The sequence below is a fragment of the Cotesia typhae genome, unplaced genomic scaffold (assembly GCF_013202065.1).
Source record: "Cotesia typhae breed Kobodo isofemale line unplaced genomic scaffold, CoteBio_Ctyphae contig_36, whole genome shotgun sequence".
In the NCBI taxonomy this organism is placed as follows: Eukaryota; Metazoa; Arthropoda; class Insecta; order Hymenoptera; family Braconidae; genus Cotesia; species Cotesia typhae.
This window is the reverse complement of record NW_027423744.1, coordinates 865,299-884,215: the sequence shown is the minus strand read 5'-3', so window position 1 is coordinate 884,215 and position 18,917 is coordinate 865,299. Positions and strand designations below refer to the sequence as shown.

Sequence of the window (18,917 nt, the reverse complement as noted above, 5' to 3'; positions counted from 1 at the left end):
TTTTGGCAGATTAATGTTCATATAATTCTGCATCGATTGGCGCAATTTGAAAATTTTTGACCATCTAGTTTCAGAGATATTTAATTTCAAAGTTTGAGTTTTGAACGCTCTTATACATTACGGTATACGGGATATCCAAAAGTTTACCTACAAACATTTTTATATCTCAGAAACTTTTTAAAAAACTAGAGTAACGTTAACTAACAACTAAACAATTTTTTAAAAATAATTTCATTGATAATTACCACACAGTTTCAGAGATATTTATTAATAAGTAATGAAAAATTTACCAGACTTTAGCCGAGGAAGGGATACGTTAATAAAGCTATGGCAACAACGCAAGTTTTGTGAGCCGCGAAAAAAGTATGAGACGCGCTAGCGCTGAAAAATTTGAAAAGTTTAATGTACGTTAGATGTAATATTATAGTTATTAATTTTATTTATTTAAAAAAAAAATAACAATGATTATTTTATGAAAATAAATATTTTTCTATATTTATTAAAAATTCAAAAAAGTTAACAATTTTAATATAATAATATATATTAATCTTTGCTAAGTTATAAAAATAATAGTCAGATGAAATAATAAAAAATAGTAAAATTTAAAATCAGTTAATACATCAACACAAAAAATTTAATTACTGATTTTTCTGAAAAAACAAAACAATACTGTCAATTATTTTTTTTTTTCAGACATTGTAATTATATTTCCGAATAAATGTATGTAAATAAATAAATAAACGCATGTATCAAAACAGAGGTTAGTCTACAGCTGGTCCAAAAAACTACAGTGTAACCGCTATAAAATATCTTAACGCTCATGCAGTGTTGCCAGACTTTTCAAACGATCAGTTTCTCGTTGGTGATTGGCTAAAATAAGTACATAAATAGCAAAAAGTTTTAGGCTTGTCAATAATGACTCTCAAATATATATACCGTACACTCTAACATAAACTTTTGAATACGGAAGTTGCGAGGATTCTACCTTAACTTTTTATTTGTTTTTAGGGTCTGGGATTCGCTTCGCTCGTGCATTCAACTGAGTTTCCGTGGGCAATCGACAACTTGTCGCACGTGTTGCATAATATACTATTTTAACCAATAGTCTTAAAAAATTCAATAGCAAAAAAAATTCTTCAGCTTCGCTACTAAAAATTTCTAACACAAACTTTTCCAGAGTTTCTCCGCTTTCAAGGTCACTTAAAATCAAGAAATAATAAATAAACCTTCCTGACAGGCAAAAAAACTCTTGCGCAATACATTAAGCAGACAATTACTAATTTTTTTTTAAAAATAGTAGGTCACCGTCAGCCAGTAAGCGAAAGTGAACCCCGATGATCATGATTGCACCCAGTTTCACTTTCAATACAATAACACCGCGAAAAAATCAAGTGAAGAAAATAATCTAATTGCAAAACCTGAAGCTTAGAAAAAAATAAATAAAAACTAACTTAAATCTCACCTCCCAGGTTTTGTAAACTTAACTAAAGGTTCCGTATCATAACTGGAAGGTTCTGCGGAAATGGCCTGCCTTTTGGCCCTCAACCTTGGATTAAGCGCAACAGTGTTAATTGACAGCTCGACAATCTGCCTAAATTTGTCAATTTCATTCTGCAAATAGCAGATAGTATTTTCCCGTTCTTCAACAAGTTTTTCCAGGGCTTCAATTTTTTCCTCTCTTTTTTTCAGCACTTCCGCTCGCTCGTACAGCAGCCTCTTCAAGTCCTGCACCGAATCCATGTCATCGAACTTTTTAAGAAACCGCGCACAGCTGCAAAACATTTAACCGATTTTCCAAGACTGAGCTTCACAAAATGACGGACTTAAAATCCCCAATTGCAAGGAATTATTATTAGAAAAATCAATCGCGTGCGGTCTCCACTTAGCGCATCTTGCTACATATCAAGAATCAACTCTCCAGCACGTGATCTTAACTTATTTTATGGATTTTAAAGTAGTTAATCCGTTCGTTTTCTCAGTTTCGCCGGTCTATTTATAAAATTTCACAAACAACCAAGTTTTGACGCACTAATCACCAAAAGTACTTTTAAAATTGTTAAAACATTTGATTTTTTAGGAATAAAAATTTAAACACTTTAATACTTTATTAAACTGTTTTTTTATTGCATCCAGGCCAACTTTAGTCTACTTTTATCATTTAGACGTTTAAATCTTTCCAAGCACCTAAATAAATCTTATCTTACAGTGATAATACTATTTTGATAAATTTTCGATAAAAAACAAAGTAGAAATTATTATTTAAGTTTAAAAACAAAACAGCAAGTTCAAGTAGACTGAGAGAAAAACTTCGTTCTCTGAATTAAAAAAATTTAGTTAAATAGCATCACTATTTAATTAAAGTTTTAATAACTAAAATTATTTAGTAAATTGAACCCCAATATATAGTTACTTGAACGATTTTTTTTTATAACTTAAAAAAAAATCATACATATCACGTTACTAAAACCATAAGGGCGTATCTCAAAATATACGCCCTTATGGCATTGCAGAACCGAAAGGGCGTATAAAAAGAATTTTTGTTGCTCCAATCGATGTAAAAATAGTAAAAAAATTAAAATCTATGGAAAAAACGAAAAAAAAATTTTTTTAATATGGTTTTAAGAAAGTTTTTTTTTAAAGTCATAAGGGAGTATCCTATTTTTTCGGTTTATTATCAATTATATGTCAGAGTAAGAAAAAAATCGTATTTTTTTTATTTATGAATTATTTATATTTTTAATGATAAATTTTGGAATTATTAAAATTATAAGAAACTTAAGAGTAGATCAAAAATCAATTCAAAATTTTTCTTTTTTACTAAAATAAATATTTTTTCAGATAAATTAAGTTGTGGTGTGATATTTTTCATCGCCCGTAACATTTATTATTTACTCTGATCTATAATTAATAATGAATCGAAAAAATAGGTACGCCCTTATGACTTTAAAAAAAATTTTTCTTGAAAACATAAGGCCGTATATTAAAAAAAATTTTGTTTTCGTTTTCTTCATAGATTTTCATGTTTTTACTATTTTTATATTGATTGGAGCAAAAAAAAATTTTTTATACGCCCTTTTGGTTCTGCAATGCCATGAGGTTACGCACTACGGGCTCTTCCAGTTAAGCTATCTGAGACATCGACATAACCTAATAATCTATTGTTTAACACGATAGCAAAATATTTATTAAAATATAGTTCATACCCTGATTAAGAAATCTAATTTGAAATGATTTAAGGGGGTATTCTGGTCTAGAAATAAAAAAAAAATCAATTTTTTTTGCATATTTTTAAAGTTTAGACCCTTAAAAATATGTCCTTGAATTAATTTTTCAAAATTCGAATTATTTCCGGAGATCTACTGGATTTTTTGACGCAGCTGCTTCTGCTTCTTTAAAAGAAGGCAGAACAGCTCAATTATCAGAAAGAACACGCGATTTTTTCGAGACTACTTTTTTTGAAGTGGTTGACATGATATCTCAAGTTCAACCCAACCGATTCCTTTGAAATTTGGTGAAAATTATCTTTATATATCTCTCTACCGCGTCTGTCTTGGATTTAAAAAAATTTCAATTTGGAGTATTTTTAAAAAATTAGAAAAGGTAAAAAAAATTTTTTACAGATTGAGAATTTTAGTTAGAAGTCGAGTAACAACAAAAAACAACGTTTAAAAATATTTTAATACTTGTGACGTTATAATTCAGCTAACTATTTCACTTTTCTCTCAGTATACTATTTAATCAGACTAAAGTTCTATTAAAAAACAGTAAATGTTAAATAAATTAAATACACAGAAAATTAAAAACTATAAAATATTTTTCCAACAACTTAAACTTAAAATTCAAACTTGTAAATTTATAAATTTATCAGCAACGTGTTTCACGAATCACAAATGGCAAGCGACTGAGCATTATTCCGATTCTGATTACCGCAGAGCGATGATGAACATATCCAGAGTTCGGTCACGTTCTCCAATCAGCCCAAAGGCATATATACTATTATACTATTATACAGTTTGTGTTTACTGTCTGTTGATCAGTTCTCCAGGTAATGTAAGTGCCACTTAATATTCTCAGTATTCAGACTTTTTTATTGTTAGACAGGAACAAGGACTCGAAATTAATGCCCTGGATTGTTAAGCTAGACACTGCCGGAGGGCAATAAAATATCCCATTAACAGTTGAGACCCAAGTGGATGGTACATATGTTGCTCAATATGAAATTCATTTAGTTGTATTGTTTTTGACGCTCATTTATACAACACACAATATTATTTCACAATACAAGATTTTTTGTTCTTAAACGAAGGAGACCTTGCCTCACTTAGCGGCCCAACATGGCAAGTCGGCATTTAGCGTCACAATTTAATGTTACTGACTCGTACTTGGGTTTTGAATTATTTAAGTCACACCATCGTTATCCATTCAATTTTATTATTGTTGTTATTGTTATTTAATAATTATCTGTTGGGCAACTAATAGTTGTGTTTAGAAAGAGTTGCGCAATTTTTACTGGCACTATATTGTGTTCATTTTTTATTTTATTGCTCACCAAAAAAAATTTTCATTCAATTTTGTAGCAACTGAGAATTATTATTCTTTAATTGCTTTAAATCTGTAGGTCTAATTACACATTGATACACATCAAGGTCTTTATCTAAGATAAGATAGCCAATCAATTTGTTATACAATTGATGATACTGATATTGATTTGGTAAATATCGTTTTTTATTTTCGATGGAATTCGGTTTTTTTTTTTTTTTTTTAATCAAGGACTAGATGTCTGCTGACGGAATTCTGCTGATTATTTTTTTAGATGTTGGGTTTTGCTATGAATTATTCATTGCGCATAATATCGAGAAATCGAATGAATCCATGGTTGATTTTTGATTATTTATTTGGAATTTATTGAGTGATTTATTGTAAGCAAATTTTATAATTATTATAATGCAAATTTTTATTTAAGTTTTGAGTTATCGAAAGAAGCTTTTCTTTTTTTTTTTTGCTCAAAAGAATTGTTATAAATTAGTACGAAATTATTTAAAAGGTAAATTATATTTTAAAATGTTAATTTTTTTTATAAACACTAGAATTATCAGATGTTTACTATTTTTAGCACAAAAATAAGAGTGATTATTGAAGAATCAATCGATTATACTAAGACTTGATAAGAAAAACAAAAATTAACGAGGCAAAAGACTAAATGATTATACTTTTTGGTAAAAAATTCTTTGAATTTTTTAATAATTAAGGGATATAAAAAAAATTCCAAATTTTTAGGTGATTTTCAACGAGCTGTAACTCCGAGAAAAATCATCGTACAAAAAAATAAAAAGAAAATTGTAGCTCCAAGTGTCTAGTTTTCAGATATGACCATGAAAATTTTTTATCATGTTCGGGTCTGGAGAAATCCTAAGAAAACTACAAAAAAAAAATTTTCCAAATTTTTTCTCGTCTTAAAAAAGGTCTACGGGCTTCAAAAAAATTTTTTCCATTGTTTCGCTGAAAAGATGTTTTTAGAAAATTTAATGCCCTTCAATTTGACGTAATCAAAAAGCCTGTACGATGATTTGCCGCGGAGTTATCGTCAGTCAAAGCAAAAAGTACTTTTTCACTTTGATAATCAATAACTCTGGAAATAATGATCGTATAGGAAATCGAAGAACGGTTTTAAAAACTACACAACATTCTCTATGAGATACCGTGAATAGCTTTTGTCAAAAAAATTTTTTTGAATTGAAAACTTTAACTGAAAAAACGACAAAAATTCGCATAATTAAGGATATTTGGATAACTTGGTATAACTTTGGATAAAATGGATGAACAAAGGATATCGTCGGTAATTTTTCAACCTCCAAGTTTCCCCTAAAATCCCTGAAAAATTCAAAGCGCTGCGATTTTTTTTCATAGTGCCCCGAAGCTTCAAATTCTTTGTTTTTACAAAAATCACCATTATGAGCGAATTTTCGATTTTTATTCATTTTTTCAATGAAAAAAATTTTTTTTCTCAAAAATCTTCATTTTTTCAATCAAAGAGATTAATTTTTCCAAAAATTTGAAAAAAAAAATTTTTTTTATTTTTTTTTTCGAAAAGTTTAATTTTTTCAATCCATTCTTATAATTTCGATGAAAAATATGAAAATATATCATGTAAGCAAAATATTCGTAACGACATTGGTCAAATATATCATAAGCATGAAAATATATGCAAACCTAAAAATCAGGCGCGCGCTTGCGCGCGCAAATTTGAGTTCTAGTTATTTTTTTAATTTCGCCAAAAATCAATCTCTTTAATTGAAAAAATTAACTTTATTCACAACATTATCGATGGCAATGTTTACAATTTTAATCTTAAGACTCACCACCGCGGCGCCACTGGTTGAGACCTACTATTCCGTTGGAAAAAAGCCACCGCGAGATGGCAGTACCACCTCTTTAAATTGAATTATTTGTTGTGAAGAGCGAAAAATAAAACACGTACACACACTTGTAAGTGTAAAAGTAAATAAGTATTCATCTCTCTTGCTCCCTCTCTTTGTACGTATGCAGCTAAATATATACGTATAAGTGTGGTAAGGTTTTTTTTTAAATGTCGCCGGTGGCCGTGACAACGGTTATTTTTAGACTACGGTGAGATAAGCGAGGCCGAGAGAATGACGCGGTGAGACGTGAAGAGAATCCCTGGGCCTCAAGCTCTACTCAGATAAAGAAAAAAAGCTAAATAAATATTAAGACTTAAGACCCCACTTTACGATTTTTATTCCTGTTAAATAAAACTCAAAAAATTAATACATAATAATAATAATAATAATAATAATAATCATCATCATCATCATAATTACTATTATTATTATATTTATAATAATAACATTGAAATTGCAGTTAGAAAAAGATAATATAAAACGAATTGAATAACTAATTATCCATGACGTCATTCAACTCGTTTTTATTCACCACAATTCACAATCTTTAAATTTTTATTATTATTATTACATCTTTAACATTTCTTTTTTTATAGTTGGTAAATTTTATGCAAATAGAAAATTTTTTTAATTTTTATAAAAATATTTTACTTTTGTGAATAAAAATTGAATAAAACTTTACTAATTTAGTTACAAGCTAGAAAAATTAAGAAATGTTTTTTATTATATTTTTGCAAATAACGATATGAGACCGACTACAACAAATAGATATTTAGAAACATCTACCTAAAAAATAGAATTTGTAACAGATGAAAGTCATTTGATGATAAAAACTAAAAATCAATGTGTTCTTGTATTTTTTTTAATTTTCCCAACTGCGAAATAAATTGAAAAAAGTATCAAAAGGCGAGGAAAAATAGCTCAAATTGAAGATAATTATGTGCATTTTAACATAAATTTGATAGATTTAAATTATCTTTTACGGCTTAAAAATTATTTAAAGAAAAAGGGCCGAAAAACGTTAATGTAAAATGTTTTCAAATTTTCAAAATCACGGAATTAATTAAAAAAATCATCAAAACCAGACAAATGATAGTTTAAATTGAAGGTAATTAGATGAAGTTTAAGATAAATTTGATAGATTTTATCTGTCTGTTACATCTGGAAAATTATTTTCATAAAATGTACGAAATTCAAAATTTTTTTAAAATGAAAAAAATTTTCAAACACCTACAACTTGTAAACTAACCGGCCGATTTTGCTCATCTTCGAACTTGATCTTGGTATTGATCCACAGAATGAGCCCACAAAATTTCATATAGATCGGTTGAGAACTGTCGACGCAATCCTGCTGACATGGCGCGTTATATCACATATATATTTACATACATAAATAGAGATATAAACTTTTGAGCCAATGCCCATTTTTCGTCATTACTCGATGAAATGAAACATATTATGACAAAATTTTCTTAAAATTACAATGTGAGACCGGCTACAATAGATATATTTCTAAAAACTGCAAGAATTTTTTTATAAAAGACGATTAGTTAGCTTTTGATAGAAAAAAATTTTTTTTAAAGTGCCAACTGTGACTGAAAAAAATAGTAAGAAATCATATGGTTAAGGATATTTGGATAACTTGATATAATTTTTTATAAATGTTAAAATATTTTTATTTTGGGAAATATTTTATAATTTCTTCTTTAAAAATATAAATTCCCACAAAAAAAAAAAAAAATATTTATCTTGCAATTTTTTCCAAGTACCAAGAGTCATCATATTAACCATCAATCCCATGCTCTATCATTAATTCCAATTACTAAATTATAATTACAGTAAACATTTCAATTTGCATTATAGATAATGATAATAGCAAATGCATAACTAATTTAATTACCCGTTGATTTTCATTAGATCACTGAGCCTAAGCCCAACAACGCGAGTCTTTATGGTAATGAGAAACGCCTGATTGTAATATTATGATCATTATTATTATTGTTATTTATATACTTATTTGTGTGTGTTTATATTTATAGATATAAATAAGAGAAGAAGGGATCAAGGCTAGTGTACAGTCGGTGGAAATATTCAGCAAAGACCTTTTGCTTTTAAATTTTTAGTAGATGTATTTAATAAAACATGAGCGCTGATACTTAAATAAACCATAAGTAACTAACCTGGTGAAAGTTGCCAGCCATTGATAAATTACACAATATCTCGAGTTATTTATACATAATTTTATAAATTATCGCGGTGATAAAACATGTCGTCAAATTCAGAGTAAGATATGTGTTAACAGAAAGCGATATGGATAAACAGTTAATTTTTATTTTTTTCTGGTTCAGGTACACAGTAATGTTATGGGAGTCGCGTTTTTTTAGTTTCTGATTTAGAAAGTAACAGGTCATGGGATTACAAGATTCTAGGAGTGTCGGTTCATCATTAACGTAAACGTTAACGTTAATGTTAATGGCAATGTTGATGGTGATGGTAGCATTAAGTTAAACTTTACGGCAAGATGTCAACTAGTTCTGAGATCAGATATCGATTGACATTGACACAAAAATTCAATAATAATATTTACTGATTTGAAATGTTGTGATAAGGATTCACGATCGTTGACCTAGTATCAAAATTTGATCTTGGTCTGTGTTGAGAAGGTGCACTAATAAAAAAAAAAAGTTTTTTTAATCAAAATAAAAAAATTTTTTTTTTTTTTTCAAATTTCAAGAAAAATTAATCTCTTTGATTGAAAAAATGAAGATTTTTGAGAAAAAAAATTTTTTTCATTGAAGAAATGAATAAAAATCGAAAAATCGCTCATAAAGGTGATTTTTGCAAAAACAAAGAATTTGAAGCTTCGGGGCACTATGAAAAAAAAAAATCGCAGCGCTTTGAATTTTTCAGGGATTTTAGGAGACACTTAGAGGTTGAAAAATTACCGACGATATCCTTTGTTCATCCATTTTATCCAAAGTTATACCAAGTTATCCAAATATCCTTAATTATGCGAATTTTTGTTGTTTTTTCAATTAAAGTTTTCAATTCAAAAAAAATTTTTTTGACAAAAGCTATTCACGGTATCTTATAGAGAATATCTTGTAGTTTTCAAAACCGTCCTTCGATTTCCTATACGATCATTATTTCCAGAGTTATTGATTATCAAAGTGAAAAAGTACTTTTTGCTTTGACTGACGATAACTCTCCGGCAAATCGTCGTACAGGACTTTTGATTACGTCAAATTGAAGGGCATTAAATTTTCTAAAAACATCTTTTCAGCAAAACAATGGAAAAAATTTTTTTGAAGCCCGTAGACCTTTTTAAGACGAGAAAAAATTTGGAAATTTTTTTTTGTAGTTTTCTTAGGATTTCTCCAGACCCGAACATGATAAAAAATTTTCATAGTCATATCTGAAAACTAGACACTTGGAGCTACAATTTTCTTTTTATTTTTTTGTACGATGATTTTCTCGGAGTTACAGCTCGTTGAAAATCACCCAAAAATTAAAAAATTTTTTTATATCCCTTTTTTGTGACTAGTGTATATAAATATATAAAATATATGAAAAATTGATGTGGGTACTTAAATGAAAGGTCTTCATGAGTGCTACACCATGATGAGCTTATATCTTTAAAAATGTCAATATTTAAAGAAAGTGCAGTGCTATTCAACAAAAGTAATTATTTAATAAATCAAAATTTTAATTTTTATATTTCACAAGTCACGGAAGTCACATAGTGACTGCAAGGCTGCTAGTGATAATTGATTTGATTTTCCTTAATTTGATTACAATTGATAAATTAAGGAAAATCATTTTGAAAGGACACTTATAATTTAATTTTTCCTTTTTTTCCGTGTAAGAATAGAACTATGGTAAAAATTTCTAATGAAAATAAAATTAGTGTAATCCTGGTTGTAAAACGGAAAATTTGAGCCAGCGAAAAGCGTGTCGAACTCTAAAAAAGGTGGCAGAAACTGGTAACGAGGCCATAAAATAGCTGGAAACAAGTTTGGGTAAGAAGGACGGACATATACCGGTTTGCATAGCTTTCAAGTGAGTAAAATAAGACAGCAGTCGCAGACACCTAGCAGGTGTAGTGTTTGTGTCGGTATTTCTTAGCGCATTTATATCATCACATATCGCTTATATAGCACACAGCAGCATCAGCAAAAGTTACCACGAGAATGTGTATGGCTATTACGAGTATTGCATGATTCCACAAAATGATCCTTAATTCTCTTGATAAAATATCCACTACAGCACACAGTACACCGGAAGCGGGAAAAAAGGAGTAATTTGACGTGCGTAGGTCGTCAACATCTATAGGTAGCTATTAAGTAAGCTGGTAAGATCGTCAGCCGCTTTTAAAATAGATACAGTACTTGAGAGTCAAGACTAAAGTATATTTGAATGAATTAAATCATGATTGCTAGCTGTTTATCAAGTACTTCCGCATGGCAATGAATTTTTTCGTGTGGGATGGATAGATTATTTGAATTCAAGCCACCGGGCTTAGATCTTCAGGCTTTGTCGCTAATTTGTTGGATCATTTAATTAATGAAACTTTATTTGAAACTAAACCATTACGATTCATCCTGCTGAGTCTTGTTTCACTGGAGAGTCGTTGAGGGATTTACGGGCTGATACCGCCGATGCCCAATTGCTGAATCATCAGTCTGATTTTATGAGCTAGTTCATTTTGTTCTTCAATTCGTTCATTGCCTTTACTTGTTATTATTACTTTGTAATTTTAGGGAATTAATGTTTGTCCGATGCTGTCTCTATTCTCTTTGCAAGTTATTGATAGATTGAAAAAATACTTCAAGAAAAAAAAGGAATTTTTTTATTTTATAAAAGTACTAATTTGCTAAATTTTGAAAATTTTAATTAAACTTGGTAAAAAATAAAAATATTGCACTTTAATAATAAAAATTTTCTGCCTTAAAAAAAAATATATTTTTTGTAACTGTAAAAATTATAATTTACCAGAAAATATGAAATTATTTTAATTGAATTGTCAATTATCTATATTATTGAGAGAATAAGCAAAATTTATGTTTGAATATGAATTTTGTTTGCTGAAATATTTTTATGCAGCCAATACGGAGTAAGAAAGTGACAGGTTGTAATTAGAATTTTTATTTCAAAGACTATTCTAAATTTTTTTTTGGTAAAAAAACATCTTTAAAAAATGTTTTTTATCTAATTACTATTATTGAAATGCTTGCGATTAGTATTCATTGCTTATAAAGGTTTTATAAAATTTTTTTAATTAATTAATTGATATTTTATATAAATTGAAAACAATATTAACCCAAAAGCTGAAAAAAATATATAAAAAAATGTATGGCTAATTTATAGCACTAAAAAAAATATATTTTAATGTTAAAATTTCGGTCGATTTTTGTATATATTTTATAAATTTTAATTATAATTCAAATATATTAAAAAGAATTTTTTTTTTAAATTTTTGGTTTATCTATATCATTAAAAGAATAAGAAAAATTTTGTTTCCAGGTTAGTCACATGATAAAATCGGTTTTATTAGTAAAATTTAGTATGATTTCAAAGGTATTGACTTGAATTTATACCTTTTCAAGGTTTCATATCATTCTCACAGATAGTCAATTTATTATGATAAGTATTTAGGCTGCATTCAAAAAATCTCTAGATACATAATTAAGAAATAACCTTGTATCTTGTGAAATATTGACATTTTTAAAGATATAAGCGCATCCCGATGTTACACTCATCAAGACCTTTCATTTGAATACCCACATCAATTTTTCATATATTTATATATATTATATATATGTATATATGAAAAATATATCAAAATGCATGTGGGTACTCAAATGAAAGCTCTTGATGAGTGTAACATCGGGATGAGCTTATATTTTTAGAAACGTCAATAATTAAGAAAATACAGTGCAATTTAACAATAGTCAATATTTAAAGAAGTTTGTGTTAATATGTAAAAAATTTTGTGTTAAATATTTAACACTTTTATGTGTAAATTTAACATTTATTGAGTTCAAATTCCATGTACCGACTGTAGATAATTTATCTCGTATCAAGCTATAGTTATCGACAAAAGATACAGATCTCTTGAGTCAAGACTCAGATTTCAAGGAAAGAAATTCCTCAACCAAGACAACCGGATTAAAAATATTTTTTTTTTTCTTGGGAATAATATTTCTCTTGAATCAATCAACTTTATTAATTTATTACAACTCAAGTGTTATTCATTTTTAATTATGACTTTTTTTTTTTTTTTTTTTTTTTTTTTTTTCCAGAAAGTAAGTGATAATGTACCTTGTGAAATTCAAAGAAATTCTGAGCATAAATTAATAAATGTCAGTCATAAATAAATTTGGAGGTTGAATATTAATAAAATGATGCTGATTCAATGCCGATTTTTTCAGCAAATAAATTAAAATTGAGTGTTTAATTTTTTGAAAGACATTCTATAAAACCCGATGAAAAATTATTAAAATTCCTTATTTTAATTAAAATAAGAATATTTTTTTTTTTTGAGTTATTTAAAGTATTATAAAAAATTTCTTTCTTTCCAGAGCCTTAAATTTGAAATAAAGCGGAATAGAGTCAGCGTAGCATGTAATTGAATTGGTTTGAAAGTATGGGATCCCGAAAAACAATTGTTTTGATAACTCGGAATAAAATAAATAAAATAAAATTGGCAAAGTAAAACTGCTCGTGGCAAATTCTCAAAGAGTAGTTCTCTAAGTAGGCGTGATTTAACGACTGGACATAAATAAGTCCAAGAGGGATATATTGCTTGCGCACGAGTGGAAAGACCGGTCGGTGGCGCCTGCCTCTTCTTTTTCACTTGACTTTTAACAGATACTCACCATCTATTCCATTTGCACTTACTGTATGTGTTTATATACAGATGAGATATAAAAATAAGTATCAAGTATGTAATAATATTGATATGAGAGTCACTGAGAGTGGGATTGGAATTGGAGGTGACCCATGTCTTCGAAGCTGTATTATATATTATATTATATTACCGATCTTGACGCTAGAATTCACACATCTGATCGGACATCATTCAGCGAACAAATAAACACAATAAAAAAAGAATAACAAGACCGTACAAGAAGAATGCGGTTTCGCCTGATATATATTCATGTGGGGAATTTAAAAGGACCAAAATACCATTTTTAAGTGTCGAGGGGCCCGTGGTGAGACACAACCGGTCAATGGCGCCTTTCGACGCCCCGCAGTTATTAAAACCCTCGAAAAATAACAGCTACGATCTTGGTCAACACGTACTTTAAAAAATCTTTCACTTTTACTTTAAAAATAACGGGTCCTTTTAATTATTACCAGAAAACTCATTTTTTTCACAGAAAAAAAGCCAAGAAAATATTTTTCTTCCTAATTATTTTCTTGAGCGAAAAAAAAATTTTTTTTCACAAGAAATTTCACTTATTCCAACAAAATTAATTCTCTTGCTTTAAGAAATACGTTTCTTGATTCAAGAAAATTTTGTTGTTTTAAGAAAATTCAGCCTCTTGCTCCAAAAAAAATTAATTCTTGATAGAAGTAAATTTTCTTGTCTTGAGAAAATTTCTCTCTTGCTTCAAAAAATTAAATATAAAGATAGAAATAAATTTTCATTAATACTTTTATTGATTAACATGTTAAATAATACTGAATCATTTTTTTTTTTTTTTTACTGAATATGTATAATTGCACGCTAAAATAATATAAAATGGGTGTCAAATATTCAAGAGAAAAATTTTCTCAAGGTGAGAAAATTTTTTTCTCAGCTGAAGTAGCTGGTGCTGCTTCCCTAAAGTATCTAAAAATCTTGATCAAATATAAAAATTTATTGTATCAAGTATTTATGATAATTTGAATTAAAAAAAAATTACTTCCACCAGGAATTGAATTTCAAGAAAAATTTTTACTTCGGCCAACACAACTTCGGTCTCCCTTCAGGAACCTGAAAATTTTCTTGAGCCTAGAATTTCGTTCTCTAGTCAAGAAATTTTTCTTTCTGTGTAAGGGATACACTTTAAGTAAATTCTAAAAAATCCTAGTCAACTATAAAAAATTAAAATTTTGCTATATTAAATAATGACTTTTGTTAAATTGCACTGTACTTTCTTAAATATTGACGTTTTTAAATATATAAGCTCATCCCGATGTTACACTCATCAAGAGCTTTCATTTGAGTACCCACATGCATTTTTCTATATTTTTCATATATACATATATATATAATATATATAAATATATGAAAAATTGATGTGGGTACTCAAATGAAAGGTCTCGATGAGTGTAACATCAGGATGAGCTTATATCTTCAAAAATGTCAATAGTTCACAAGATACTTGTTAAATTGCACTGTAATTTTTTAAATATTGAAGTTTTTAAAAATATAAGCTCATCCCAATATTACTTTCATCCCAATGTGTCTATGAATCCCAGTGTAAACGATTTACTGAAGGATTCTCCACGGTTAGTGGAGAATAATGACAATGAAGATGATCTATTTGAATGATTTGATCGAGATTAAAGGGAATAGAATAAACGAGGAAGATTTCTTCTTACAATAACATCCAGTTCAGTTTATATTGTACTCTCTTAGCTTTACTTTGGCTTTGGGACTTTGGCTATATTCTATATTCTATATTCTATATTATGATCATAATGATGATGATGACCACGTGATATGGCTGCCATGCGTGATTTAATGAAACCAATCGCCGTTCTGCGACAACCAGGATGACGTCAATCGACGGACGCCGCCGCCTGTTGACAACTAAGATGCTCGCTATCTTTATCCAGAGATTCCGCTACATTTTTAGATGCTTTTTTTTTTTGTTATTCCAGAATTTTTTCAACGAGTTTGGGATTCAGAATTTCTTCCGTTGATTTTTTAAAAATCAAGTTCTGTACATTGATAATAGATTTTTATTTATTAGTGGGGTCAACTCCATTTTGCACCATAAATAGGTGAAAAATTAATATTTTCCAATTTTTTTTTGTTGCTTGTTTTTACGAAGCATTTATAATGAAAAATTTCGTGAAAGAAAAAAAATAAAGATTTCAATTGCTTTTTTGCCTTCAAAAGTTGGAAAAAAATTTGGCTTTCATATTCTTGGATGAAATTTTTATTTCATCTTTTTTTTTTTTTAAAAATTAAAAAAAAAAAAATTGAATATCACAATTTTCAAAAAAATTTATAAATTTTTTTTTAAATTTGTAAAATCTGTTTTTTTTTTTTTTTTTTGTTAAAAAAATATATCAATAAAATCAAATAAAAATTTTGTTCAAAAAATTGAAAATTAAAATAGTTTACACTTGTAAGTATTTACCAAATTTTTGCCCAAAATTACTAATTTTTTTTTTTTTTTTTATTTTTTCAGTGTAAAATGCAACAAATAAAAATTGAGGTAAAAAAAAATAAATTAAATAAAAAAATATTTTTTTGTCTCGTAAAAATCTGAAAAAAAAAAGTCGATTGAAAACAACAATAACAAAAATCATAAGATTGCATTAAAAGTAAGATTTAACAATTGTTTATCAATTTATTGAGATAGTCGGGCGTATAAGTACATAGATATCTATCTGATATTCTGTAAAAGTCTCTATATATAAATATAATAGTAGAATAAAAGATCTAGTGACTGCACAATTGTGTATTGTAATCACAGACACACATCAGCAACTATCGTCTGTATTATTAAGTCAACGATGAACCGTCACTTAAAGCGTGGAATGTAAATACATACCTAGTGTGCGCGATAGCATGTCAGCTAAAACCTACACTAGCAATCTACTTATTTAAACTCTGCAATGTAGAATATACAATACATACAATGACAATTTACATAGCCAAGTAGTAATCTAACGTACACAACATAATAAACCGATTAGATGTTTTCCAACTTAGCTACAAGAAAAATTTTTTCCACTTTCATTTTCATGCTGATACCTTATCGGAGCTCGGAGCTAGCTTTATTATCAAGTCTAATAAAAATTATTTCTAGAAAACTTCAAGCTTTTAGCTTAAGAATGCTTAGATTGTGGATCTAATCTATATTTACAGCCATATCAATCAACGTGGTAATTATTACTTTTTAATAACAAACTAAAAACTCAATATCATATCATATCAGTTTAATATAAGTATAGGGGTTTTGTATTTACTTGTGCGTACACGTTTTATCAATGCCGTGTCATTCAAGTGACCTAGAGTGGAAAATCACGTTTGTATTACACTAGTTGCCCAAACAAACAAAAGCGGTTCTAGTTCCACTTAATTTACTATTATATTTTTATTATATACTCAATCAGTTTTTATTTGGAAGGTTTCAATTGTATGAACACATTATTGAGGTCTGAAGAAATTTTCAATGATGAAAAATATTTTATCACTATTTAAATTAATTAACAATTTTAATAAATTTTAAGTAAATTTTTTAAGTAAAAATTTTTAATCAATTTTTTAAGTAAAAAAAAATTTTTAATAAATTTTTTAAGTAAAAATTTTTAATAAATTTTTTTAGTAAAAATTTTTAATAAAATTTTTTTTAATCATTTATGAAAATTATATTTAACATTTTATAAAAATTATTGTATTGTATTTATATAAAATTTCAGAATATTTAAATTTAGCCCGGGAAAATTTGAATTTGAATTATTTTTTAAATTAAAATTTTATGATTGTAAAATTTTTAAATAACCGTATTTTGTAAAATTAAAACGTTTAAATTTTTTAAATAATTGTCAAAAAGTTTTCTTAAAATTTATTATTGTAGAATACTAAAAATTTTTTATTATTGCAAAATTTTTTAAATAAAAAAAAAAATGTTTTATAAAAATATTATCATAAACTTTTGAAAATAATTTTATTTTGTTAGTCAGTTGAATATTGTTAAACTATTATTGTAAAAAATTAAAACTAATTTTTTTAAAAATACAATATCACTATTGTAAAATTTAAAAATTAGAAATTAAATTTTTTTTTTAGAATAATTGTGTTAAAATTATTAAATCACGATCGTTAAATTTTTGTACCGGTTAGAAAAATTATTTTTTAAAATTGCAATAAAATTTTTTAACTACGTCGTATAAATTTATATCAATATTGTAAAATAGTTAAACTATAAAAAGGTTTTTTAAAATTACAAAATCGCAATAGCAAAATTTTTTACGCCGTAAAAAATTGCATTTAAAATTTTATCGAGTATCTAAAGATGAAATTTTTCTCTAAATTTTTCTTGCTATAATAAATAAATTAAAAAATATCTAAAAATATTTTCGAAAAATTATCCTGAAATAAAAAAAAATTTTTTGAAACCTACTCCAATACTTTTGTCATATCACAAAATAATTCCCGCAAAAAAAACACTTTTAAAATTTCTAAAAAATCAAAAACTGAAAATAAAGTTAGCCGACAACTAAAAATTTTTTTATTGCAAAAATTTTCTGAAAATATTTTTAATTAATAATAAAAATTTTAAACGTCGGCTAACAAGAGTATTATCAATGGAAAAATAAAACTGATGGAGAATAAAAAATAAAAACAGCAATAAACTGCGCAAGCAGAGTATCAACAAGAAAACTAACCTGTCGCTCTTGTCATAAAACTTGAGCGGAGTCAGCTGATGAAGAGGCGGCTCCGCAGAAATACCCTGGGCCCGCTGTTTCCTGGGCCTGGACTTAGTGGGCGTAAGAGGGGACTTGATGGACATGATGCTGATGAATTTATCAAGATGACTCCTGAGGTCCTGGATCTCGTTGTCCTTCTTGGTGAGGGTAGCCTCGAGCAGTGAGATCCGTTCGTCCTTGGTCCTGAGGAGTTCCTGGAGTTCCCTAAGCTTCTCCATCGCGGGAGTCAAGGTTGAGTTGCTGGGAGGAGTAGCGGCCCGGGCCAAAACTTGACCCAGTCCCTCGCTGCAAGTGGTCGCCGTGATTGCCGTCAGATTCGGAACGGGAACAGCCGTCGAGGAGCTCGACGGCGAGGTGGTGGAGCTCGACGAGACAACGATTGCCGTGCCGTTAGACTGGAGCTGAAATGCGTCTTCCTCGTCGGCGAGCCTGTGCTGCGTCGACGAGAAGCACAAACTGTCAAAGCACACGCGCATAGACACGCAGGCGTCGTTTATTATGCCACACTCGTTTCCGTTCATTCAACGCTATCTTTTTTTGTTTATTTTTATTTTTATTTTTATTATTATTATTATAAATGCTAATTACGCCTAAATTGCACCGGGTGGTTTGAAGTAAACATTTAAATGGATACGCCCTCCAGCCGAGGCTCCGACAATCAGCGGTCAGCGATTAACAATCACAGATCGATCCCGAGTTACGTCGCACAGTTTTGCGATCAGATTTTTACTTTTTATTAATTTATTATAATTAATTATTATTTTAATTTTATTTTATTTTTTTACGCTATTGTTCGCGTACTAACTAGCGTTCTCCGTCTACCGTGACCACGGGCGTCAC

General features: G+C 28.3%; 1 protein-coding gene across 2 annotated transcripts in view; it reads right to left on the bottom strand.

Moving 5' to 3' along the window:
• The window catches only part of For (cGMP-dependent protein kinase for), a 35,719-nt gene extending 16,802 nt beyond the window's left edge, over window positions 1-18,917 (bottom strand). The window contains exon 1 of one of the 2 annotated variants that reach the window (XM_074241667.1): window positions 18,036-18,917. In XM_074241667.1, coding sequence (XP_074097768.1) covers window positions 18,036-18,598 — 563 coding nt within the window. In that variant the 5' untranslated portion in view covers window positions 18,599-18,917. Of the gene's footprint in view, window positions 1-1,462; window positions 2,177-18,035 lie in introns of those variants that run through there. The other variant, XM_074241669.1, reaches the window with a different exon arrangement.